At 44.0% G+C, this 25386-nt stretch overlaps 1 protein-coding gene across 1 annotated transcript in view; it reads right to left on the bottom strand.

Moving 5' to 3' along the window:
• The window catches only part of LOC135559361 (piezo-type mechanosensitive ion channel component 2-like), a 29970-nt gene that overhangs the window by 1981 nt on the left and 2603 nt on the right, over window positions 1-25386 (bottom strand). Inside the window, exons 3-48 of the mRNA XM_064993528.1 lie at window positions 22206-22307; window positions 21916-21961; window positions 21661-21820; window positions 21159-21375; window positions 20753-20966; window positions 20003-20171; window positions 19662-19754; window positions 19503-19556; window positions 19225-19366; window positions 18417-18931; window positions 17834-18212; window positions 17439-17620; window positions 15876-16024; window positions 15191-15358; window positions 14716-14757; window positions 14370-14402; window positions 14096-14220; window positions 13735-13907; window positions 13374-13550; window positions 13036-13182; window positions 12561-12761; window positions 12143-12347; window positions 8939-9040; window positions 8542-8707; window positions 8112-8355; window positions 7828-7924; window positions 7527-7686; window positions 7274-7363; window positions 7094-7176; window positions 6793-6858; window positions 6376-6488; window positions 6157-6277; window positions 5991-6062; window positions 5720-5886; window positions 5358-5557; window positions 4976-5137; window positions 2990-3259; window positions 2562-2820; window positions 2270-2458; window positions 1981-2182; window positions 1703-1835; window positions 1366-1513; window positions 1048-1262; window positions 784-942; window positions 515-662; window positions 95-283 (exon numbers count right to left, since the gene is read on the bottom strand). Coding sequence (XP_064849600.1) covers window positions 95-283; window positions 515-662; window positions 784-942; window positions 1048-1262; window positions 1366-1513; window positions 1703-1835; window positions 1981-2182; window positions 2270-2458; window positions 2562-2820; window positions 2990-3259; window positions 4976-5137; window positions 5358-5557; window positions 5720-5886; window positions 5991-6062; window positions 6157-6277; window positions 6376-6488; window positions 6793-6858; window positions 7094-7176; window positions 7274-7363; window positions 7527-7686; window positions 7828-7924; window positions 8112-8355; window positions 8542-8707; window positions 8939-9040; window positions 12143-12347; window positions 12561-12761; window positions 13036-13182; window positions 13374-13550; window positions 13735-13907; window positions 14096-14220; window positions 14370-14402; window positions 14716-14757; window positions 15191-15358; window positions 15876-16024; window positions 17439-17620; window positions 17834-18212; window positions 18417-18931; window positions 19225-19366; window positions 19503-19556; window positions 19662-19754; window positions 20003-20171; window positions 20753-20966; window positions 21159-21375; window positions 21661-21820; window positions 21916-21961; window positions 22206-22307 — 7448 coding nt within the window. The remainder of the gene's footprint in view (window positions 1-94; window positions 284-514; window positions 663-783; window positions 943-1047; window positions 1263-1365; window positions 1514-1702; window positions 1836-1980; window positions 2183-2269; window positions 2459-2561; window positions 2821-2989; window positions 3260-4975; window positions 5138-5357; window positions 5558-5719; window positions 5887-5990; window positions 6063-6156; window positions 6278-6375; window positions 6489-6792; window positions 6859-7093; window positions 7177-7273; window positions 7364-7526; window positions 7687-7827; window positions 7925-8111; window positions 8356-8541; window positions 8708-8938; window positions 9041-12142; window positions 12348-12560; window positions 12762-13035; window positions 13183-13373; window positions 13551-13734; window positions 13908-14095; window positions 14221-14369; window positions 14403-14715; window positions 14758-15190; window positions 15359-15875; window positions 16025-17438; window positions 17621-17833; window positions 18213-18416; window positions 18932-19224; window positions 19367-19502; window positions 19557-19661; window positions 19755-20002; window positions 20172-20752; window positions 20967-21158; window positions 21376-21660; window positions 21821-21915; window positions 21962-22205; window positions 22308-25386) is intronic.

Genomic DNA, 25386 nt, shown 5'->3' with positions numbered 1-25386 from the left:
CACAGAAAACCACAGCAGCATTAACAATTTCACAGAAGAAGAAAAAACATCACAGAAAACAGAGCGATTGTGAGCTGATGGGGCCATCGCAAACCTCATATCCTGCTATGCTGAGCTGAATAGAGACATCTAGAGGCTGATTGGTCACTCCAGCCACTGACTTGACCAATGACATGAAGAGGAGGGGGAACCAGATGACACTGATGAGGAAGAATATGATGAAGCCACCCATTCCATACTTCACCACCATTTTCTTCTTCTGCCCTGGGATGTGTGGGTATTTCTGTACAAATTCATAGTTCAACACAATTTCTTATCAGTTCAAATTGAACACAATTATTCTTGATACAAGAATACTTAGTATACTCTAGTGTTCATAGACATCAAACGAAGACAGACAAACCCCTTCAATTCTATAGTGATACACCATCGACTATCAATCAGATATACTCTACAGAGATGAGTTGAACTGTCAACTGCTACCAGCCTATTGGCAGTTCGGCATCCCAGTTACCTTCTCCGACTCCCTCCAGCACTTGAGTATGAAGATGTTGGCATAAATGTCCTCGACACAGATCCAGCTGCCCAGGCTGAGGGTGGTGTCGGTCCAGACCCAGTCCATCACGGCACGCAGCTCTATAAGGAACGGAACCAGGCGAAACCTGAGGAGGAGACATGGACAACCCAATGCACTGGTATTATGGGATTATCTAAGACCCTTACAAGGAAGTGGATGGCTTTTCAACTTGCATTTGCTTATCTATCATAGAGCATCAACTGTACCCTTGAAAAAGGAATAGGTTGAGGTAGTTGTAGTTCTTGGTCAGGAAGTTTCCCAGCACACAATTTGGGTAGCCACACTTGATCTGGTAGGCGGAAAGGCCAAAGTAGATGCACTTCACAAAGTACCACAACTGTGCCACCTGGTTCATGTTGAACCTCCTAGAACACAAGAAAATGACAATGAAAAAGGTAAATAAGCAGCTCTTTTTATTATTTTTTTATTATTGCATGTTTATTTACACAGTAGTAAACATGAACTCTGACCTCTCAGTCACCCCAGGGAGTATGAAAAACATCCAAAAGTGGATACCAAACACCAGCACCACTTGGAAGACACATTTTCCCATTAGGGTTTTGCGGAGGTACAGAGCGCGGTCCACTATCATGGTGCCAAACTGGATGAGCAGCATGACCAGGAAGGCCGATGGGACCTGGTCCTCCCCAAGAGCATCTGTGATGTCAGCACCAGCACTGTGTTTCTGTTCCGACACACAACAAAAGAAAACAGTGAAAGAAATCCACTAGAAACAAATAGGCCTAATAGCTTTCCAAATACAAAATTTGACTCAAACAGGCGCTTACCCCAAACGCCCAGTATCCAAATATGATGACAATGAAGTTGACCACGTCAATCAGAAACATAAGAGCGTAGACGTCACACACTGGGCTGCACTCTGGGTGAATTATGTCATAGAAGAACTGCCTGATGGGTAGGTATATATGCAGGGCACTGCGAAGACAAAAGACGACCATGGCTGAAAATATTCTTTCATTTTTTTAAACCAAAAATCGGCACTTAAAGATGCATTCATGTCCAGTCAAACGTGCTGCCGCCTGAACTTGTTTTTAAATGTGTAATTAAAGTATCAGAACACACCGACAACACATATCAGTACATGATAGTGCACGAAATGCTCACACTTCAATGATAGCAGCTTTAGCCTCCAGCATCCTTTCTCTAATCAGCTTTTTGATGCTCTCCTTCCTGGTCAGGGGAACTTTATTGTGGTGCCTCTTCTTCTTGGAGTGGCGCTTCGTGAGCCGCATATCACCTGCAAGAATATTCCATCCACATCAAGAGACGGTCGTGGTTTCAGGTTCGGTAACGTTTCACATCTGTCACCATTTCAACTTCAGTACGCTTTCAAACAAATGAGATGTTTTCATCACTATGCTTATGCTGCTGAATGCATGTACCGTTTGTCTCAGTGGAGTTGGCTTTTCCACATCTGCAAAACAAGGACGCAGTCGAGGCCTGGAGAGGGAGGCAGGGCAGTCTTCGCTTCGGCTCGTCCCCTTTTTTTTCTCCTCCACTCATCTTAATCTTCTCCGTCTTCTTCTTTAACTTCTTGAAGAAGTCTGGCATCTCCACCTCTTTGTTATCCCAAAGACCGTGGCACTACGGAGAGAAGAAGAACGTTTTGAGAAGTTGTGCTTTAGTATACCCTGTATGATGTAACACAGAAACCACCATTCCCGCCAGTACCTTCAGAATGGAGCGATGGAAGAACAGAGCCAGCATTTGTATCAAGTCAAAGAAAACATAGCCATATTTCTTCTCTACCCCAATGATGTTGGGCAGAGCAAAGGGCCGGTCTGCATTGATGCCTCGGTAGACCGAGGTAGTCCAGGGGAAAAAGCCAAACTGGAAAAAATACTTGACCACCACAATCAGCTGGAAGAGATAGGAATCATCAATCAACCCTCCATCTAACCAATCAAATCATCCAACCAGCCAATCAACATGTCACTCCGTTGAGGGTGCCTGCTGTGCGTACCTCTGTGTAGATGATGGCAGTCATCCAGAAGCGCTTGGTTGGGCGAGGTACAGACAGCATGGCCCAGAGGAAGATGAGGATAGGCAGGATCAGGCTGAGCAGGGAGGCAGACACCATGTGGTTCAGGATGATCACAAAGTAGCACAGCATCTCTGACTTTGACACCATGGTGTTGTACAGGGCAAACACCAGTCTCAGGTGCCTCGGGAGAGACTGGAAAAACTTATCAGACTCTTCAATTTCATCGTCATCAAACATGCTGCAATAGAGGGCAAAAGCAGTATGTGAGTACCCTGAAGTGTAAATTAAATATGTGATACTCAACTTTAATTTACTACGAGGTAATGTGACACAACTGAGTGGGTCCACTTGACTATACCACAATTGTAACCAGAAAAACCACAAAGTCCCAATCTCCCATGACTGACTTGTTGAGCAGCAGCTCACTAGCCGTGAGGTTCCTGGTCTCACTCAGAGGCCGGGGGGAGTCTGGGAAATCGCCGCACTTCTCATCACACTCCAGATAGTCCAGGGAGATAAATCCCGAAAACATCACAGCTTTTTCCCTCTCTTCCTCTTCTTCCTCCCTCCATTCCTCCTCCTCCATTCTATACTCCTCCTCCGCTGTAGACTCCCCCTCCTTTTTACATGCATCCTCTCCTTCACGGTCCTCCTTATCAGGAACAGTATCATCATGGCTGCTGAAAAATGTAATTATAGAAAGTAATAAGATGGAGTCAAAGACACTTAAGATAGAAGAGTTTATAGAGGTGTATAGAGAGTGAGTAAATATGAAACAATATATACAGTAAGTCTCACAAACTTCTACAGGTGCACAATCGAGAGCATCCTGGCGGGCTGTATCACCGCCTGGTATGGCAACTGCTCCGCCCACAAACGTAAGGCTCTCCAGAGGGTAGTGAGGTCTGCACAACGCATCACCGGGGGCAAACTACCTGCCCTCCAGGACACCTACACCACCCGATGTTACAGGAAGGCCATAAAGATCATCAAGGACAAGACCCACCCGAGCCACTGCCTGTTCACCCCGCTATCATCCAGAAGGCGAGGTCAGTACAGGTGCATCAAAGCTGGGACCGAGAGACTGAAAAACAGCTTCTATCTCAAGGCTATCAGACTGTTAAACAGCAACCACTAAAATTGAGTGGCTGCTGCCAACACACTGACTCAACTCCAGCCACTTTAATAATGGGAATTGATGGGAAATTATGTAAAATATATCACTAGCCACTTTAAACAATGGTACCTAATATAATGTTTACATACCCTACATTATTCATCTCATATGTATACGTATATACTGTACTCTATATCATCTACTGCACCCTTATGTAATACATGTATCACTAGCCACTTTAACTATGCCACTTTGTTTACATACTCATCTCATATGTATATACTGTACTCGATACCATCTACTGTATCTTGCCTATGCTGCTCTGCACCATCACTCATCCATATCCTTATGTACATATTCTTTATCCCCTTACACTGTGTATAAGAAATTAATTTTGGAATTGTTAGTTAGATTACTTTTAGGTTATTACTGCATTGTCGGAACTAGAAGTATAAGCATTTCGCTACACTCGCATTAACATCTGCTAGCCATGTGTATGTGACAAATAAAATTTGATTTTGATTTGATTTGAGTGGCACCTTTTACTCTTCATTGTATTAAACCTATACATGCCAGTCTCTCTTGGCTCTCTTCATTGTATTAAAACTATGCATGCCAGTCTCTCTTGGCTCTCTTCATTGTATTAAAACTATGCATGCCAGTCTCTCTTGGCTCTCTTCATTGTATTAAAACTATGCATGCCAGTCTCTCTTGGCTCTCTTCATTGTATTAAAACTATGCATGCCAGTCTCTCTTGGCTAAGAGTTGAGGAAAAACTAACTATGTCACTTCTTGTTTTTATAAGAAACATTAATGTGTTGGAAATTGCTAGTTGTTTGCATAGTGCACTGACACACACACTTACCCCACCAGACATGCCACCAGGGGTCTTTTCACAGTCCCCGGGTCCAGAACAAATTCCAGGAAACGTACAGTATTATACAGAGCCATGAGTGCATGTAACTCCCTTCCATCTTATATAGCGCAAGTGAACAACAAACCTGGTTTTAAAAAACAAATAAAGCAACACCTCACGGCACATCGCCTCTCCCCCATGTGACCTACTTGTTGTGTGTATGTACTGACATGTATGTGTAACTGATAGATGCACACACACACACACGACATGTTAATGCTTTTAAATGTAGATAAATTGTAAATGATTTTGTCTGTAATGATTTTTTCGTTATGTGTTGGACCACAGTAAGACTAGCCGTTGATCATTGGCGTCGGCTAATGGGGATCTTAATAAATAAAACAACAACAAAAACATCACCTTGGTGGAGGGACTTCACTGTCAAATGAGCCAAGGTCCAGGTTGGCAGTTTTCAGTAGTTTCCGTCTGAGTTGCTCGGCAGTTGGCTGGAGTAGAGGAGGGTCATCCAGCTCATCCAGAGTGGGCTGTCGAGACCCTAGCAGGGTCTCATCCGTCACGCAGCTAAGACATGACGACAGGGAAACATGGTGGCCATCCTGGTCTTACAGGGCCATTTATAAATCCTCCATATAGGAGGTTATAATGCAGAATAACATAGTAATAGAAAACACTACTCCATCATTCATTCAAAAGTAATCCGTTCTGTATAACACATGACGTCTACGTACGGAATAGAAATGAATTCACTAATCATGACTATAGGTGTTACATCAATGCAGACCTGGACAAGCTGCTACCCCAGGATATTTTGGAATGGGTGTGTTTCAGCTTTGAGTAACCTCGCGGTGATGAGGGTACAGGTGGTGGGGAGGAGATGGGGAGAACTATGTCATCTTGGTCTTCCAGCGAGGCCAGAGTGCTCTGCCTAGACATCCAGTTCTCATAGAAGCGCGTCACGCTCTCCTGTGACACTTCTTTCCCCTGTCGAAGGCACAGGGGGAAAAGATACAAGTAAAAGACTGTCATCACTGCAGGCAGGACATCATTAGAAAAGAGTTCAATTGAGTGAAGTCAAATGGAAGTATCCCCTGCAATACACAAAAGGCATCTTGGAGAGTTAGAGTGGATGAATGTTTCACACACCTTTTTCTGTTGCTGACCGAGAAGAGCCCTCTCAAAGCGCAGCACTTTGGTGATGTCCTGGTTATCTTTGCAGAAAGAGTTAAGGCCCTCAGTGACGTCATCCAAAAGGGACAGGATAAACACCCATAGAAACTTGAGTGAGTAGATGATCCTCTGAAATAGGTTATCTGTGAGAGGACGGAGTCGTTAGAAACCTATCAAGTTAGAAGCAGTGCAAGGACTTAGTTTGTCTGCTGTATATCCATGAAGGGTCTGGAGGTGGAATGTTTACCTTTCTCCTCCTCTTCATCGCTCTCTTCCACCTCCAACTCGTCCAACTCGTGAGACTCGGCTCTCTCAATGCCTTGGATCAGACAACGACACAAAATAATACACTACTTATTTTGCCTCCATGACAACATCATGCAAACAGCCCCATGCAAACGAGCCCCTCTTACCTTGCTGTCTTTGCAGCTCTCTCTTTGCCCTCCTCTTCTCCTCATTTTTCATCTTGTTTTCTTCTTTTTTGTGCAAATCCAGGGCTGCTTTGGAGCTTGTGGCCCATGCCTCATAGGCTATCTGTGGAGAAAGGAGGCACACAGTTTGACATCACATTCAAAAACATCCACACATACTATTTTACTAGTCTTTATAGTTTTGTCTTTTATGGCCCTCGCCTGAAAAGAAGATTTCTTCTTTAGTGGAGCCTCTTCCTCTTTCTTTTCCTGGACTTCATCCTCTTCCTCTTCACTGTCACTCTCAAAAAGATGGTAGCCACAGTTGTTCTCAACTGAGGGGAAACGACAGAAGTGTCAGACAACAAAGACAAACTCCTACTTATACATCCTACTTTATACTGTTGCAGTATATAAATGGTTTTGATTACTTGAATCAAAAAGTGAGTATTTCTAATGAGATGAAATTAAACCATATCCCATTATATACACACGAGGATTCAGCACCCGATCTAATAAGGTGGAATCACGCACGTTGTTTATCTTTTCAAGCCATATCCATCCCATTTCCCCATTCAAGGTTCTTTCTGTAACTGACAAAATCGGAATCATTGTTAGTTCAATTTATGGAACACTTACCGCCAGGCCGAGAGACCCATGGTTTCCACCATTTCCCCTGATCGTTCCCAGCCTTCTCACTCTCACCTGGAAAACATGTTCACTCATTCATCATAAATGTATCCATTCATTCAGTGAGAATGATAAGAACAATGATCATGATGAGTTGAGTCTCCCACCACCTTAAAATGATGTAAAGCAATTTGAGCACCAACTCTAGTAGGGGAAAATACAAAGATCCAGTCAAAGAATATATGTTTAAGAACTGACCCTCCGTCAGTGGTTAAGGACAACTTCCACTAGCTAGCCCCATGAGGCTCACCCTTTGGCACTATATCAGCAGGGGGCGTTGCTGCGTCTCCCTGGCCAGGCTTACTCTTATGTTTGGATTTGATCTTCTCCATCCTAGAGAAAGGAATCAACACAGTGAATTCAACAATAGCAAACCCATTCGACTGAAAACTAAATGAGAACAAACAAACTGCTGTGAAATAAGTCTTACTGCTTCTTCAGCGTCGCCACAGACTTCCTCTCCATCTCCAGTCTGGCAGCAACCAGTTTCTTCACCTTGGCTTCAAAGAGCTCAGCACCCCTTGAAATATGAGAGACAAACAACCTATGAAGTCCTACTTTCAGTTGGTACCATTCCATAGATAAACATGACTATTTCCAAAGTATTCAATAGTACCAAAACATCTAAAATCATTGATAGGGAAGTGGTCAGTAACTAAATGATGATGATTGTTATTATTAACCTGGAGGCCAGGATCTTGGATGCCCTGAGGTCAGACACCACATACAGGAAGTAGTAGCTGAGGAAAACCCTTCTCTGAGCCAAGAGCACGGTGAAGCAGATCGCATCCCACACAATGCCCGCCTCCCCCTCCGGCAGCTCACACTCATCATCAGGAGCAGCTGGGAACACACACACATATATATACACAACTGAGAAGATGCGCACGCGCGCGCACACACACACACACACACACGCACACGCACACGCACACGCACACACACACGCACAGTGTGTTAATCGGTATTATCAGTCACACTTACAGACATCATAGCCTTTGACTGTACAGACCATGCTGAAGGCCTGAATGAGCCAGCAGCCATTCTTCAACAGACTGTCCAGATAAGCACACGAGCCAAGCTGTGGACACACATACAGCAAGACAGATAGCACAGAGGAGAGAGAAGACTGGACTTGAGACAGTGAGTTTGTGAAGTTTGTGAAGCACTAACACAGTACAGGCAGTTAGCACTGACGAGTGATTAAAATCGACTGGGTTATTAGCATAGGCTATCCTAGGCAATTAATAATGAGTTAGCTAACGTACCGATAGCAGGTTCTTCATGCCAATGACGAAGCAAGTGTATCCGATGAGGCAGTCCCAGAGCCTGAGGATGTATCGTACGGGCTTCATTAGCAGGCTTCCTCCAAACAGCATGAAGTAGAAGCAGGCTACCAGGTAGCCTAGGCAGAAGATGTTGATGCGGGTGGTGCCCGTGATGAAGATGAGGCACAGCACTAGCCAGAAGAAGTAGCTGAACACAAACACTTTGGCGATGTCCAGGTAGGACCTGAGGTAAGGAGAGACACATACAGATCCATATAACCATATGAGTAGGTCCAAGATTTTTTTCCAGACCATGTGACTGGAAAAAAAAACCCTAGTTGAAAATTTAAAGTTTTCCTAATCAGGCCACGTTTCACGAAAACACAAAGCAGTTGTCTAAAGCCCACGCTAGCGAAGAGAGCCCTCTGACCTGCATTGGAGGAAGTTGTTGACGGGAATGTACTGGTTGAAGGAACGCGGGTCCAGGCTGCGGCTGATCTCCACGTTCTCCCCTGCCATGAGGCGCACGGCAGCCCGGTTCTCCTCCTCAAACACTTGCCACTGCAGCGTGGAGCACAGCAGCAGGAGGTGGTCGTCTGGACACACAGCAAAACAAAATGGCTGCCTTTTTCACTTATGTAGGAGTTACAGATTGATGGCGTATGAAGGGATTTACAGTACACTCTATATGTAGTAGACAATGGCCTGAATCCTTGAGATACGCATGTAACTCATACTTCCACGTAAGTCAAGAATGAATGCCAATGTGAGATTTCCCCACAATTTGTGAATTTGGAAATGGCTGGGATGAACATAAAGAGACTCACAGAGGATGAAGGAAGGGGAGGGACGCATGGCAAAGTCAGGCAGGTAAAGCCACTTGATGAGGTTGGAGGTCAAAGCCTGACTGGAGGTCCTCCATGGATAATCTGACAGAGAGAAGAGAAGATTGAGAAGTTACACTGGACAAAAATATAAACGCAACATGTAAAGTGTTGGTCCAATGTTTCATGAGATTAAATAAAAGATCACAGAAATGTTCCATAAGCACAAAAAGCTTATTTCTCTAAAATGTTAGGCACATTTATTTGCATCCCTGTTAGTGAGCATTTCTCTTTTGCCAAGATAATCCATCCACCTGACAGGTGTGGCATATCAAGATGCTGATTAAACGGCAGGATCATTACACAGTTTCACTTTGTACTTGGGAAAATAAAAGGCCACTAAAATGTGCAGTTTTGTCATACGACACAATGCCACAAATGTCTCAAGCTTTGAGGGTGCGGGCAATTGGCATGCTGACTGCAGGAATGTCCACCAGAGCTGTTGACAGATAATTTCATGTTAAGTATATACCATTAGCCGCCTCCAATGTCGTTTTACAGAATTTGGTAGTACATCCAACCGGCCTCACAACCACAGACAGCGTGTATGGCATTGTGTGGGCAAGCAGTTTGCTGATGTCAACTTTGTGAACAGAGTGCCCCATGGTGACTGTGGGATTATGATATGGGCAGGCATAAACTACGAACAACAAACACAATTGCATTTTATCGATGGCAATTTGAATGCCACATGGTGACGAGTTCCTGAGGCCCATTGTTGGGCCATTCATCCACCGCCATCACCTCATGTTTCAACATAATCATTCATGGCCCCATGTGACCTATACACAATTCTTGGAAGCTGAAAATGTCCCAGTTCTATCATGGCCTGCATACTCACCTGACATGTCACCCATTGATCATGTTAGGGATGCTCTGGATCGATGTGTACAACAGCATGTTTCAGTTCAAGCCAATATCCAGCAACTTCACACAACCATGGAAGAAGAGTGGTACAACATTCCACAGGCCACAATCAACAGCCTGATCAACTCAATGTGAAGGAGATGAGGCAAATGGTGGTCACACCAGATACTGACTGGTTTTCTGATTCACACCCCTACCTTTTTTGAAGGTATCTGTGACCAACAGATGCATGTCTGTAGTCCCAGTCATGTGAAATCCATAGATTAGGGCCTAATGAATTTATTTAAATTTACTGATTTCGTTATATGAACTATAACTCATTAAAATCTTTGAAATTGTTGCATGTTGCATTTATATTTTTGTTCCATAAGGAGTTTCAGAGTAGGAATGCTGATCTAGGATACGTTTAGTCTTTTAGATCATAATGAATAAGATTGTATGGACAGATCCTAGATCAACACTCCTACCCTAAGTCACTTTGTAGATACTGGCCCCGAAAGTTACTCTGGTTTAAGGCCTATGTAATATGCAATCGTGTGTGAGAGAAAAATTGCAAGATTATGTTATAATACTTTATTGCATCAAATGGTTGTTTTATGCAACAGAATAGAGGGTTCTTATTACTCTATTGTGACTGTGTGAACTGAAAGTGGGCCTCCGCGAGATAACACTGACAGGAGATTTATGATGTCTTTGGGGATACCGCATTCCAGAGCATGAGTTAATGTTTCTGTTCTATATGGTACCAGGGAGAGATGACCCCTGGGCCAGACCTTGGTCTCTACACAATGAGATACTGTCTGCTGTGAATTATTAGTAACTTTCACACAAATCTTATCCTTGTGACACATTCCATACATCTGTTGTTTGTCATGAACATCCAGGAGGATGGACTTTGCTATAAAATGCCGTGGCTCAAATCCGCTCGTTGAGTTCTCAGTGATCACCTCCAGGGGTGATTACCGACCAGCTCCATTACTGCAGTAATTAAATAACAATGTTTGATTGTTTTGATTTTTTTTATTACAATTATTCCACCACACGTGTCACTCAAATCCTAATCACACTTTAACTATGGTGAAGAAGACGGTTTCCACTAAGCGTTTACCGTCAGGTGATGTCATTTGGATGTCTTTTTTTGCTCCTATTTGGACCAGGTGGTCTTTTTCAGGTCTTTTTTTGGTGCAGCCTGGACCGGCCTTGATTTAAACGTCTACTGACGTTGATTTTGGTCCTGTCCGGACCGGATCAAATCTGAACCAATCATGGATGTCTATATTTGGTACCGATTTGGTCCGGTCCAGACTGGCCTTGATTTGGCCCAAATATAGACATTTTTGATTGATCCACTCGGGTGCGTGCTCTTTACTCCATGACCAGGGTTTGTTATTCGCTACATTGGTGTCAGAAATGGGATGGCAGCCATGACCGTGAAACATCATGCCTGGTAGCCTAAGCATTATAGTGGAATCTCCTTCAACTAGGCCAGAATTCCATTGATCTTGCTATTAAGTACTGTAGTGAACGAGTATAGGCCTACACTTCCCATTAAGCAATTACCAACGCTAATTACCAACGTCTAACGTCTTTTTTTTTGGTCATGTCTGGACTGACCTTTATTTGGCACAAATATAGACGTCTAGGTTTGGTTCAGATTTGGTCCGGTCTGGACCGGCCTTGATTTCAACGTCCGCATACGTCTGGACCAGACCAAATCTGAGCCAGAAATCTTGCTTGTTTGTAGGTTACCAAATACTTATTTTTCACCATAATTTGCAAATAAATTCATTAAAAATCCTACAATGTGATTTTCTGGATTTTTTTTCTCATTTTGTCTGTCATAGTTGAAGTGTACCTATGATGAAAATTACAGGCCTCTCTCGTCTTTTTAAGTGGGTGAACTTGCACAATTGGTGGCTGACTAAAGACTTTTTTGCCCCACTGTAATTGTGATATAATGCGTACGTCATTGAGAATGTGTGTGCAGTTGAAATTTGTCCATAGAATCAATGACCGGAAATACAGATTTTCAACATCTGTAATTTATATTTTCAACGTCTGTAATTTATATTTTCAACGTCTGTAATTTATATTTTCAACGTCCCCATAAGATGTCTCTTTGACGTCCGTAAAATACTTATTTTCGATGTCCTGAAAATAAGTCTAGTCAACATCCATTTGCGACTTATTTTCGATGTCCGGGAAAATACGTGTTCTAACCTTCCTTCAGCACCTGAAATGCATGTGATTGTCAGCGTCATTTAGCATATCTCTCCTTACCGACACAGAGAGCGGGAGGGATGCCGATACAGAGCAGGTACTGCAGCACCATGAGTCCTGCAGTGAAGCAGCAGTACTTAGGCCACACCTCCCCCATGGCCTTCCTGCGTCGTCGTGACAGAACGGCCATCAGAGCACAGGCGTGCAGCAGCGAGTAGAAATCCATCCGCTGGCCAATCACATTCACCGCCACCACAAAGCACACCTGAGGGACAGGAGGACCATCTCAAAGAGCTATACAACCACCGTGACGACACAACAAAAATTAAAACATATAGATTAACAGCAAAGACGACTATAGATAACTTCAGAAGCCGCATTTCAAATTAAAACACTGCAAAGGTCATACAAATCTCAAATGGAAGTCAACCGTAAAAGAGGCTATTGCATCCCCAAGAATCGGTTGGAGCTACTCTACCTCCAGGCCAAACTTGTAGAAGAAGTAGTTGACGAAGTACTTGATGCAGGGCAGGATGCCATGGTCCAGGTGCTGGCGTGTGATGCCCTGGAAGATAATGCTGAAGGTGGGGACCTTGAGGTTGTTGTGAAGGCGGTAGTAGAGCTGGTGTCGAGAGACCGTCACCTCAAACACCAGCAGCCCCAGCACCATCAGGTGGTTCTGACGTCAAAGAAAAACACAACCGAAGAACACTCAGACCACTGAACTATAGAACCACAGATCAATGAAGCTACCACGCTAATAATAGAGAGGATATTCATTTACATGTGCCGTATTACCGATATGCATTCATCTGTTATTAATATGCACATATGCATATATCCCAAAATCTCTCTTTCAATTCATTTCATGGTTATACAGTGCATGGCAGGATTGACAAATGATGTCGATATTACTGAATAACCACGGACACCGAGTAAGAAGCTTGTCTTACGCTGAGACAGGGCAGGATCCTGTCTTCACACTTGCGCAGGGCTCCACACCATATGGCTGGGTCAACAGGCTTCACATACAGCACAGACCTCCTCAGCAGCTCTGCCATGTTCCCCTCCAGCCCTGTCCCGTTAGCTGACACCAGGCTCTGACACACAGAGACACATACTACTGTAAACGTAGATAGTCACACGTACGCAAGCATTGCACACGCACACACAGTCCATTGTATCTAAACGACATAATCCCCATGGGAGCCAACCATGACTGAGTATATATTGCTGTGCCTGTGGAATTAGTGAATATTTGGTCAGTGTTTCGCATGCTAAGTGAACTCACAGCGGTGCAGTTGGAGGAGTACTCCAGAGGTTTGATGACCTTGAGCTGGTACAGCATCTTACACACCACCATGACACAGGCCCAGACTGAGGACACACTGGAGGCGATGGGGCGGAGCCGGGGGAAGGGCAGGGCGAAGGTCCACAGAACCAGGAACATGAAGTTCATTAGGGACACCTTGGGCACAAAGAAAAAAGAAAGAAAAACAAATGTTTTGTGCAGACGCCCTACACTGCATAACATATTAGGTGATGAAAATCAGGGCAGTGTAAATGCAGTAAATACAATATAGAAGGTACTATAAATGGGGTCAAGGTACAATGAGAATGTGGAGTTCAAGGGTCACATAAAGACATCTGACCTCTTGTAGGGACACCCAGATGATGCCAGTGGAAACAATCTTGAGGCTGTGAACCTCCAGCAGCCTCCAGCCCATCTCCTGAGCCCGCTGGAAGAGAGCCAGAGCCTGGAACAGCAGTAGGCTGGCCCTGTCCACAATCAACCCCCACTGGGTCAGACGCTCCTCTGGGGGAACTGACAGACACAAAAAGGACATCAGACTCAAGGTCAGATATAAGGTCAGATATGAGATCTGAAATGCTGTGCTAGATTTCCCAGACTTGTTTATGTGGCGTGTTTGCTTGTACTGTCGTTGTGCTGTTAAAATGTACTGTTCGTACAGTAAATTCGAATCGGAATCTCAGCGTCTATGTGGCACACACTTGTTTCCCCCTGCTCCTCCTCGGGTTTCTCTGATGAGGCAGACAGTCCATCATTCTCCAACGTGTCCTGACTCCCCACACGTTCCGACTCCCCACTCGTCTGCTCGCTCTGCTCCTTCGCCATCCTAGCAGAAAGAGGGTAGGCAAGTCCATCGTGGATGTAGTCATTTTAATACATTATACGGTATGACAACATTATATATATATATATATATGATGCAATACATGGTCTGTTTTCATCCACGTAGAGGAAGAAAGTGTTTGAAGAACGTACCGTTTCTGTAACTTTTCAACGTTTTCTTTCATTCTGAGGAAAAACAAACACCAGTTAAACACTGCACTTACAGTGGTAGAAATCCATTCCATGAAATTATCTGAAAAAGACATATTTTAAATGACTCCGAATTCATGACGGACGGATGGAATGAAATGATATATCTGCACGCTCAAAGGGTGCTGCTTTCGCCGTATAACGGCGCCGACGTGTTATCATACCATGAGAGGAACCTATTTTTACACTCCTTGCTTTTGCCTAACTACGGTTGTTTAAGATGACTCAAACTCTGAGCAATCCACTGTGTGAAGCATGCCATCCACGGAGACAAAAATACAGCTCTTACATGTCAGCTATCACATTGACAGAGTTCCTCAGCTCCTCCTCTCTGGGTGAAGAGATGGACAGAACGGATGAGACACAACAACATAGAGGAGATGGGTGGAGAATGACAGACAGCTTGTTTTTCCCCCCAAAAAGGAAAGAACACCCCAGCAAGTTTTACACCATTTTTTTGGGACCAATCAGATCAAAATGTTCAATATCTCTCTGCAGCACAGGAGGTTGGTGGCGACTTAATTGGGGAGGACAGGCTCATGCTAATGGCTGGAGCCGTTTGATACCGTTCCAGACATTACTATGAGCTGTCCTCCCCTCAGCAGCCTCCACCGCCATTGTACATATATTTTTGTTATTAAGAAAATGTATGTCTCTAAAAATACCAGTTGACACGAGAGAAGCACTTCAATGGACTAATATCTCCCTCCTCCCTGATATAAAGCACATTATCCCAGTGGTTACGATCAGGTAAGCTGTCCCACCTGGTTGGTCCGTGGTGGACAGGTACGTTGTCCAGGTTGGTGAGATCCAGGAAGTCCTGGTTGAAGTAGTGTAGCTGCAGGATGCAGGCCAATAGGAAGGCTGCAGGGAGGAGGATCCGAGCAAACAGCTCCACAGTATCATATTGCTCCAACCCGAGATCACGCAGACTAGAGGACAGAGCGGGACAGGGACAGCACTAAGCGAACAGATGTAGGATCTTAATTTTGAGCCAGTTTGCTACAGCAGCAAATGTGAATTATTATGTGGATTATGTGGACACTTTTGGGTCGGGGTTGATACATTTTTCTTTAAAGTCAAGTCTGACAAACTTAAAACAATCCTTTTTAAAACTAAAATTCACCACAAGTTTGCAATTCCTGCTATGCAGGAAAAATTGCAGCAACAAAATAGTGATAAAATTAAGATCCTACTACATCTGTATAAGAATAACTCAGTCACAGTATGCAAAGACACTGTGAATCGCAAATGTTCCTTAGCCATGGACCATCAGGGAGAATTCTAGACATAGGGTACAAGATATGAGTACTTTTGCGCCAATGAATCAATCAATCAATCAATTAACAATGTAGTACATCAAAGTCTTGGGATGACTACAACAATATGGAGGCATAAGCAGCGTTATGAATGTACAGGGTTGGCCACAGTGCCACCATGCCCACTCACCCTTCCTCAGACATGCCCATGATCTGTCTGAACAGGCCAGAGACGGTCTTGAATTGGTACATGTAGATGGCAATCAGGACCACCATGGAGTAGCCCACCACCACCGCCCAGAAGTACTTCAGCACTCGCCTCCACACGTCACAACGGATCTGAGGAATGGTAACATAGATCCCATGATGCTAATCAGGTCAAATCACTATGAAATTTGTCTAGTAACCGAGGGAAATCACAGGGTTAGGTTGATCTTTATAAAACAACTGTTAATATTGCTCCCCAGGATTTTTGGTATACCAATAATCATAGGTATACCAATGACCATAGCGAGCAATATTAACAGTAAAATATGTTACAAATTTCATATGACAACAGGCGACCACAAAACAAGTTGCCTTTTCACAACCATCTATTTTTATTGAACCTTTATTTAACTAGGCAAGTCAGTTAAGAACAAATTCTGATTTACAATGACAGCCTACACCGGCCGAACCACAGTGGGACACAATTGTGCACCGCTCTATGGGACTCCAATCACAGCCGGTCGTGACACAGCCTGGATTCAAACCAGGGTCTCTGTGGTGACGCCTCAAGCACTGAGATGCAGTGCCTTAGACCGCTGCCACTCGGGAGCCCATCTATCATCAGTGTCTTGAAATGTTCATTTCAAATTCAACATTTGTTTACGTAAGAACACCTACGTCTTTTACTCAATTGCTGTTTATTTCCCCTCAGTCAGACAGTGTGTGAAACAGCGGTGCTGCTGGCACTGATAAACGTCAGGTTCATATTGGCTTTCTGACAGTGTGCATGCTGTGAGGTCGTAGCTCGGCCATTAGGTAAGTGGTCAGCGCTGAAAGGTCAGCGGAAATACCAGACGGGGAGGGAAACCAGGAAAATGGCCGCGGAAATGTTTTGTGTCTGTGTTTACGAGGTCGGATCAATATTCATAACGGAAGCTCTATTGATAAGAGTTTAGAGCCTTTGGCTGTTGTTGAGGTCTTGGCCGTAAGGCCGGGCGGTAAATGTGTCATACCGATAGTGAGGTCAGTGATAAGATAGTTGCATAGTCAGAGTCGGATTAATCTTTCGGGTAAACCCACTAACCCACTAATATAGCTATTGAACGAAACTATTCCACAGCCACTATGATTGTTTGTTTGACACAATCTTATCTTTCACAGAGTACATTGGTTTCTCTCTCCCTTCCCTTCTTAAAAACAACCGACTGTTTATAGCGTCTCGTATGTGTGATTTACCGCGCACACTTTTATCCAGAGCGACGTACAGGAGCAACTGGGGTTAAGTTCCTTGCTCAAGGGCACAACGACGGATGTATCACCTGTCGGCTCTGGGATTTCGACCTTTCGGTTACGGGCCCAACGCTCTTAACTGCTAGCCTACCGGCCACCCTGAGATGTGTGCAATCTGGAGGAGTTCAGTAATATCCGTTGTTCCCTGGAACATGGACAGTAAAGTTGTACTGTACATTGTATATCATGTGCAGCATACACATCACCACTGACATACACCACAACGCTATCTAGGAGTCATATATATGAGGCCCACCTGGTAGAGGACGACACAGAAGAGGAACAGCACGATGTAGAGGATCTTGTAGACCATCACCTTCCCGGAGAAGCTGACCACAAAGAACATGGAGCAGCAGAACAGGATCCAGTACTTCACCAGGTTTCCTTTGACCGCTGAACCCAGCATCTCCATTATGGGAGAGGTTTCACCTTCATCCGCTGAGGGAGAGGAGGAGCACAATGTAGAACATGTCACCGTACCTGGGCCAAGGTTCAAACACCTATGAGTTAGAGAGCACTGTTAAGTGAAGCTTGTTATAAACACCTAGGAATAATATCACGTCCATTTCTAATGCATCGTAACTGAATTTGAGAACGTGACGTTATCAATGTAAAGCCATAAAGGGTGCATCTAAAGAGAGGAGTCCATACGTGGGAGTACTTTCACTTCTTCCAGAGACTCCTCAGACTCCTTGAGATCCTGCTCTTCCTGTTTCTCCTTCTGTTGTTGCCGGAACAGCAGCCAAAAGCTGAAGGTGTACAACACCTTGCCTCCCAGGTGGATGCAGGGTGCTGGGTAGATGGCCATGTCAAAGTCCACCAGCATGGCATGTGGCAGGCCAGGGTACAGCTCATCCCGCCGCAGCCTCAGGCCGCTCAGGAAGGCGAGCAGCAACAGCAAGGTGCCGTACACCGCCAGGAAGGGAGCGCTCATCATGGCGTAGCGCCGACGGTCACGCATCATCCAGATCACACACGACCACACCAGCAGGGCGAACGTCAGCCAGCTGTTATAGGTGATGCTCCACACCTGAGTGGTTGAAGGAACACAGGAGGCATGCCACACATCTTATAGTCATACCCATGTTCATGTTTAAAGATGGCAAGGTAATGTAAAGGTAACGTAGCTCTATTCAGTTAGACTTTTAAAGGAATTGTTTTCAGAGAGTTAGTTGTTGAATGACTAATGTCTACACCAAAACTTTAATAGCGTTGTGGAAAGGAAGTGGTTTACCATCATGATGATGAGTGCGCTGATGTAGCTGTGCTTCATGATGAACAGGCCAAGCACAGCCAGTCCACTGGGGCCATTCTCTTCCTCGCTCATAGACACATCACTCATCCCCTCCCTCATAGACACCTCACTCCTCCCCTCCCTCATAGACACCCCACTCCCCCCCGCCCTCATAGACACCTCACTCCTCCCGTCCCTCGAAGACACCTCACTCCTCCCCTCCCTCGTAGACACCTCACTCCTCCCCTCCCTCATAGACACCTCACTCCTCCCCTCCCTCATAGACACCTCACTCCTCCCCTCCCTCATAGACACCCCACTCCCCCCCGCCCTCATAGACACCTCACTCCCCCCCTCCCTCATAGACACCTCACTCCTCCCGTCCCTCGAAGACACCTCACTCCTCCCCTCCCTCATAGACACCTCACTCCTCTCCTGCCTCATAGACACCTCACTCCATCCCTCCTTCATAGACACCTCACTCCTCCTCTCCTTCTCTTCAACCTCTTCTGACTCTGAGAGAGGAAAACAGCAGAAGATGGAGTTTAGGAAAGTTGTTATACCATATAATTGTCATATTTTAAGGATATGTTGTATCAGTTTCTACACTAGTGATGAAAATGTATTCAATATTCAATTCCTACCATATATTCATGACTGGGTAACATCAAAATATCCAGGTGGATAAAAAAAAAACATCCCATAAGTCAAACCTTTCGTCTATAACCGAACATTGTGGTAATTCTACCAAATAATGGACCCTGGAGTAGATTTGACTTGGACATTGGTAAGGCTGGCAGGTACATACCTTGTGAGGGTGACAAGTCTATTCCTTCATATTGTGGTGGAGGGTAGCAGTTTGCATACCCTGCCCCTGGCCCTTCCTGCAGTATCCCCATCTCCTGACCTCTCAGATCATGCCATGAGCTGCTCATCAGTAAGACCATTGGCTGCAGAGGAAAAACAGTGTGCTTAGGAATTTTGGCTTTGAAGAAAAGTAATGCGCACCGAATGTACGGTGTCTAACCAGACATGTAACGTCCCGTTAAGGTAGTTATGACAACACATTGGGAGAGCAGAATGTACCTCCTGCACCTCCTCATCTGGCATGTAAGTTTCCTCATCCGTACTGGTCAGTAGCTGCAAAATAAAAAATACAATTGTTCCAGAAATCTGTAGAAAATCATGATGGTAAAACTACAGGAGAATGTAGAAGAAAACTAGAACTGTAGTAGATTTCAAGACCTCCAATCTGTCTCCTGAGATGAATAAGATCTTGGAGAAGCTGGGGGGATCCTCAGGGATTTCTACTGGACTCTCAGACTTCACCAGAGTATCCTAGCAGAAATACAAAGACAGCACCATGAAATGGCTGACACACTTAACACTTCCAACAAAGGATAAACCAGCAAAGTTTTATTTAATCCACAAGACATTGACAGCGTCTGACATGGCACCCTATTCACTATATAGAGCCCTTCCCCATTTACAGTAGTGCACTATATAGGGAATAGGGTTCATTTTCAGATGCAGCTATTCACTATGAAGGTCTAAGTTGCATTAGAGTCTCAGTCTAGGTAAAGTACCTCTTCTTCAGGGATGTAGACCCACTTGTGCAGCAAAGCCACCATTGTGTAATAGAGGAGCAGCAGCACCATGGGGTTGATGAAGATAGGCCAGCTGACATCTGCCTGCAGACCCAGACTGTATGGCTCAGTCTCATTGGTCCGGATGAACGCTGTCATACCAAACAGCCTGAACAAAACCAGAGGGCGATTAATCTCTTGGGACAGACCATGTAAACAAAAATGGGACCGTAGATCTCTCACGATACAACGGAATGCGTGAGATAACGAGCAGTATTAGTTCCGGTGCTTCGGACAAACCACGATTTCCCAGGCGTTAGCATCTTTCAAATTTTGGAAGGGGAGGGGACATTTGGCCCATAGACTCGTTTGCTCTTTGTTCCGGTTCCGATCTCTTCTCTTGCTACATATAGACTCAGAACTTAATCGAGCATCTGACTAATTACGCAAGACTTTAGTTCTGGATAGACCAGATTGGTATACAAACAACATTCACAGTAGATAGATCAAGTATATACTGAAATTGGAAGACGGGCATGTATTAGTTTATGACAATTAATTAACAATGATTTGTATATGCCTGTGTCCAGTGTAATAGAGTGTGTAATTATTTGGTATTTCGACAAGTGTGAATAAATACAATCTGTTTTTCAGCCAGCAAACCAATATGGTTAAAAGGATAGTGTGTATCTGCACAGTCAGCATCCAGCCAGTGTCCAGCGTTGCTACATCCTGTTCCTGTGACCCTACCTGGCGTAGATGTCCTGTGGGGGTATGATCTGTTGGACCAGGGGAAGCTGGTACAGGTAGAGGCACAGCAGGTGACCAGCGCTGAATATAGCCATCATCACGCAGAGGGTACTGAAAAACAGCAGGCTGAGGGAGCGAAGACACACCCACCACCACACCAAGCCCAGAAATGTCCCGAAATACACTGCCGAAGTCAGGGAGGGTAGGGCGATGCCTGGTACAGGGGAAAGAGGACCAGTCAAGGGGAGAAAAGAGAAGATTATAGTAACGTGCGGGAGCAGATAGTAAATGTGTCTTATTTTGGCTGAGTTGGACAGCAAGAGAATGCTGAGCCAATGCAAGACTTTACATCTGGCATGCAAGACAAATACATGAGAGTCCAAAGTGGCAGCTTTTTGAGATGTACCTGCCAGCCCCAGTAGTATGGTGACCACTACTTTCCCTGCTGTGTTCATGATGGCGGACAGCAAGAGGCGCAGTCCAAGGGCAAATGCAATGAACTTCTGGACAAACTGAGGAGGGGTTAGCGGCGCCGCTGTGATTTCATCTGAGCTGTCACAGGACGAGCCATCTGTGACATCACTTTCGACTTCAGACTCTGAGTCGGACATCTCCACATCCTGCTTTGTCAAAAGAGCACAAGTTTGGTGGACAAGAAGTTGGTGTTGTTTCATAACACTATTTGACTTTCTAACAGATTCAAGTTGAAGGAGGACCATGCTCAAACCACTAGAGTAGAGGTGCTGACATACTGCGTGAGAAGGTGACCTACCTTCACATTCTTGAAATCCTTTACAACATATCACCATGTATGATGCACTTTTCTAAAGCTCTCAGGTAAAACAATAATGGTAAAACTATGCTGTGAATTGAACAAAAGTGGCAAATGAAATTGGCCATGTGGATACCTCAGGGTCAGAGGGTTTGATGCAGTTCTCGTGGACATTAAGATGTGGCGTGGGGCACAGCAGCTTCCTGACCAGGCAGAGTATGAAGAGCCCAGACAGGAAGAGCCCCAGATCAGGGGCTAAGAGACGCAAAGTGTTCCCTGCATCCACCAAACTGAACCTGGGGACAGAACACAAGACAATCTGATGAACAACACCTGCATTAGAAACACCACCTAAGTCTGCTTTAAAAACATCAACAAAATGTGGCCCTACCGTACAATGCCCAAATGGTAGAGAACATTTTCCCAATATTCGTTCTCTGTTGAACAACACAAATATTTCAGACAGAGGATCAAGTTTAGTCGTATCAGCAAAATGCCAAAGCAACATCCACCCTCATGAAATGTTCATTGAATGAGTAAGTAATACGTTCATCATACTCTCCGTGTATTGAAATGCTTAAACAAACTTTTCGGCCTCTATTTTGGGCGGTGTTCCGCAGCATCTCTGAGTAGTCTGTTGTTAGTGGCTTCGTGAGCTGATAGAGGCTGGTGTTATCTTACCATTCTGAGGTACGTAGGCAAAAGTGATCTGCATGAAACACTGGAGAGCCAGAAACGTCACGCTGGTAGAACAGATGAGCAGCAGGAACTTCCCTGTTTTTCCTTTAGAAATACAAGACCAGAGACACAGATTAACAGAGGTAGAAAATAATATATTTTCCTTTTTTTTTGAGAAACAAAACATATTTCTTAATTTCAACATGTCAAAGACACATACAAAGCATTCAGATCAGACAGTCTGTATTCTGTTATCATTCATATAGGGACTACTACATGTAATTAGGCTGTTACTTTTTATGGCCTTTTCTACTCCATTTTCCCCCTATCTTAATGGCTGAGGATAGTGGTGGAGTCTACTGCTGCAATGCAGATCCCATTTGTCTCTATACTTACAGAGAGTGAGCTGTGCATGGCTTCAATATGGAAATATATATTATATTTAGGTTTTTCATCAAATTAAATGGGAAACAAGCTAATGTTGCAGGAAAATAACATAAATGTTTCTAAATATGACTCTGGCTCGCACAAGCCAAGGCTCGTGCAAGGCTCCTTACTTTTGCTTCTAAATATGAGGGTCACCGGCAACATTTCATCCCTCATCCCATCATTTCATAATGGGCATATGGATAAATGGAGGGTTTTACGCACGTCCCAAAAAATTATGATTAAAAAGGGGGAAGTCCACACACTGTTTCTCTGCTCCCAAACTTGATATTTTAATAAAGCTTTGGTGATTAATATTTATTTCAAAGCAGTCTCATGAGACAAACCATCTATTGATAGGCTGCTATTTGGCGAATGCGTTGGGCAGGTATAAAAAAACAACGCCTTAAATGAGGGGAGAGGCTATGCTTGGTTTTTAATCAAATGAAACGAAAAACAAGCTATCTTTTTTTTAGAACAACATAAATATTTCTATATAGAATTCGGCCAGAAGCGTGATATCATTAATTGCATCTATTGTTCCATGGCAGTGTGTGCACACGCATGTCTATACAAAATACTAGGCTCCTGTCAATTGTATCATTCACTGCCTATGTGCGAGGCACATTCAAAAAAAAAATCCCCTGTTGATATGGCATTATACTGAGTAGTTTGCAGGAGCGTGTCTTTGATAATCGGACGAGTGGTGCTTTTTGAAAATGGGGATGGATTGTCTAATTGAACCAGCGAAATTAACTATGCAGTTATGTGAATTGTGAAGCATAAAAAGCATGAGGACAAGGCACCGTCAGTAGACCATTTAAAACCCCGTTATTTATAGGCTACTTGACTAATGCATGGCCAGGATTTAAAAAAAGACGCCCCTATGCCACGTTGTTAACCAGCTTTGATTAATGATTGGTTTTTATATCTAATTAAATTAAATGGGAGAATGCAAATGTTTTTTTATGTTGCTTATTAATACCAGATTCACAGTGCAAAAGGTACACCTCTCATTCCAAGCGCACTGTGCATCACGGCAGGATAGGCTGCGCTTCTACTCTCAAAATCTATGCCATTAGCAACTGTGTTACTGTTAAAACCTGCTTTGGTTGGTTTTAAAACGTCCCTTTGGCGCTGCAGGAAAATGCCACGTTTGCGGTTGTTTTTAAGGACACACATCAAATATTCCCAGCGCAAGTGGCTAATGTTAGACAGGTAAATTGCCGAGCCTGGCATAAGGAGTGGAAAATGCCAGTGCGCCAGTTTTTACACGACGAAACTGCAAACTAACCGGCGTTTGACACTTGCGCCTCCTTATCGCCAGCTGAAAATAGAGCCCTTTGTGCCTTACAAGCAGTTTCTGTGATCAAGAGTCTACTAAAGTAGCCAACATGGAACTGGATTCGCCTGAACATCAGAACAAACTTAATCAAAAAGAAAACACTTGTATTTAAAAGAAAATCCAACTCAAACCTATATTTTGGTATTCCATTAGTTCACTGTTGATATAATCTCAAAAAAGGTTTGCCTGTCAGCAATCAGGTTTTCAAGATAGCCAATGGAACTTTAACAAAAATACAGAAAGTGACACAGTATGATGCATTTGACGTGGTGTAAAATAACTATATCGTTTTTTGTGGTACTTTACTTTACTATTTATATTTGCAACTTTTACTGCACTACATTCCTAAAGAAAATATGTACAAAATAATAGTTAGGTTTCGCATGCTCAGGCAGGACAGCAAAATGGCCTACCTCCCACACCTATCCATATAACCTGCTGTCATCCCAACTGCCTCCGGTCTGTCAGACTCACTGGACACAACTACTGCTTTGGTAAATGACGTCTGATGTCAGTCCTTACATTTTAAAAGCAAGAAAATCATGCCCTCTGGTTTGCATAATGTAATGAATTTGATATATAGCATTTAATTTAACTTTTTAACTTTTACTCAAGTATGACAATGAGTACTATTTCCATCACTGGCGTTTTGCATCATATGATACAAAACACATCATGTGACACTTTCTGTATTTTGAAACGTTCTACAGTGCATTCAGAAAAGATTCAAACCCTTTGACTTTTTTCACATTTTGTTACATTACAGCCTCATTCTAAAATGAAATTGTTTTTTCCTCATCCATCTACACACAATACCCCATAATGACAAAACAAAAACAGGTTTGTAGAAATGATTGCAGTTTTTTTTAAATTAAAAAACTAAAATGCATTTATGTAAGTATTCAGTATTTGGGGAGTTTCTCCCAGTCTTCTCTGCAGATCCTCTCAAGCTCTGTCAGGTTGGATGGGGAGCGTTGCTGCACAGCTTTTTTCAGGTCTTTCCAGAAATGTTTGCTCGGGTTCAAGTCCGGGCTCCGGCTGTGCCACTCATGGACATTCAGAGACTTGTTCCAAAGCCACTCCTGCGTTTTCTTGTCTGTGTGCTTAGGGTCATTGTCCTGTTGGAAGGTGAACCTTCGCCCCAGTCTGAAGTCCTGAGCGCTCTGAAGCATGTTTTCATCAAGGATCTCTCTGTACTTTGCACCATTCATCTTTCCCTTGATCTTGACTAGTCTCCCAGTCCCTGCCGCTGAAAAACATCTCCACAGCATGATGCTGCCACCACCATGGATGGTAGGGATGGTTACAGGTTTCCTACAAACGTGATGCTTGGCATTCAGGCCAAAGAGTTCAATCTTGGTCTCATCAGACCAGAGGATCTTTTTTTTCTGACAGTCCTTTATGTGCCTTTTT

Source organism: Oncorhynchus masou, chromosome 18, assembly GCF_036934945.1.
Source record: "Oncorhynchus masou masou isolate Uvic2021 chromosome 18, UVic_Omas_1.1, whole genome shotgun sequence".
Classification (NCBI taxonomy): Eukaryota; Metazoa; Chordata; class Actinopteri; order Salmoniformes; family Salmonidae; genus Oncorhynchus; species Oncorhynchus masou.
This window is presented reverse-complemented; position numbering and strand designations above follow the sequence as displayed.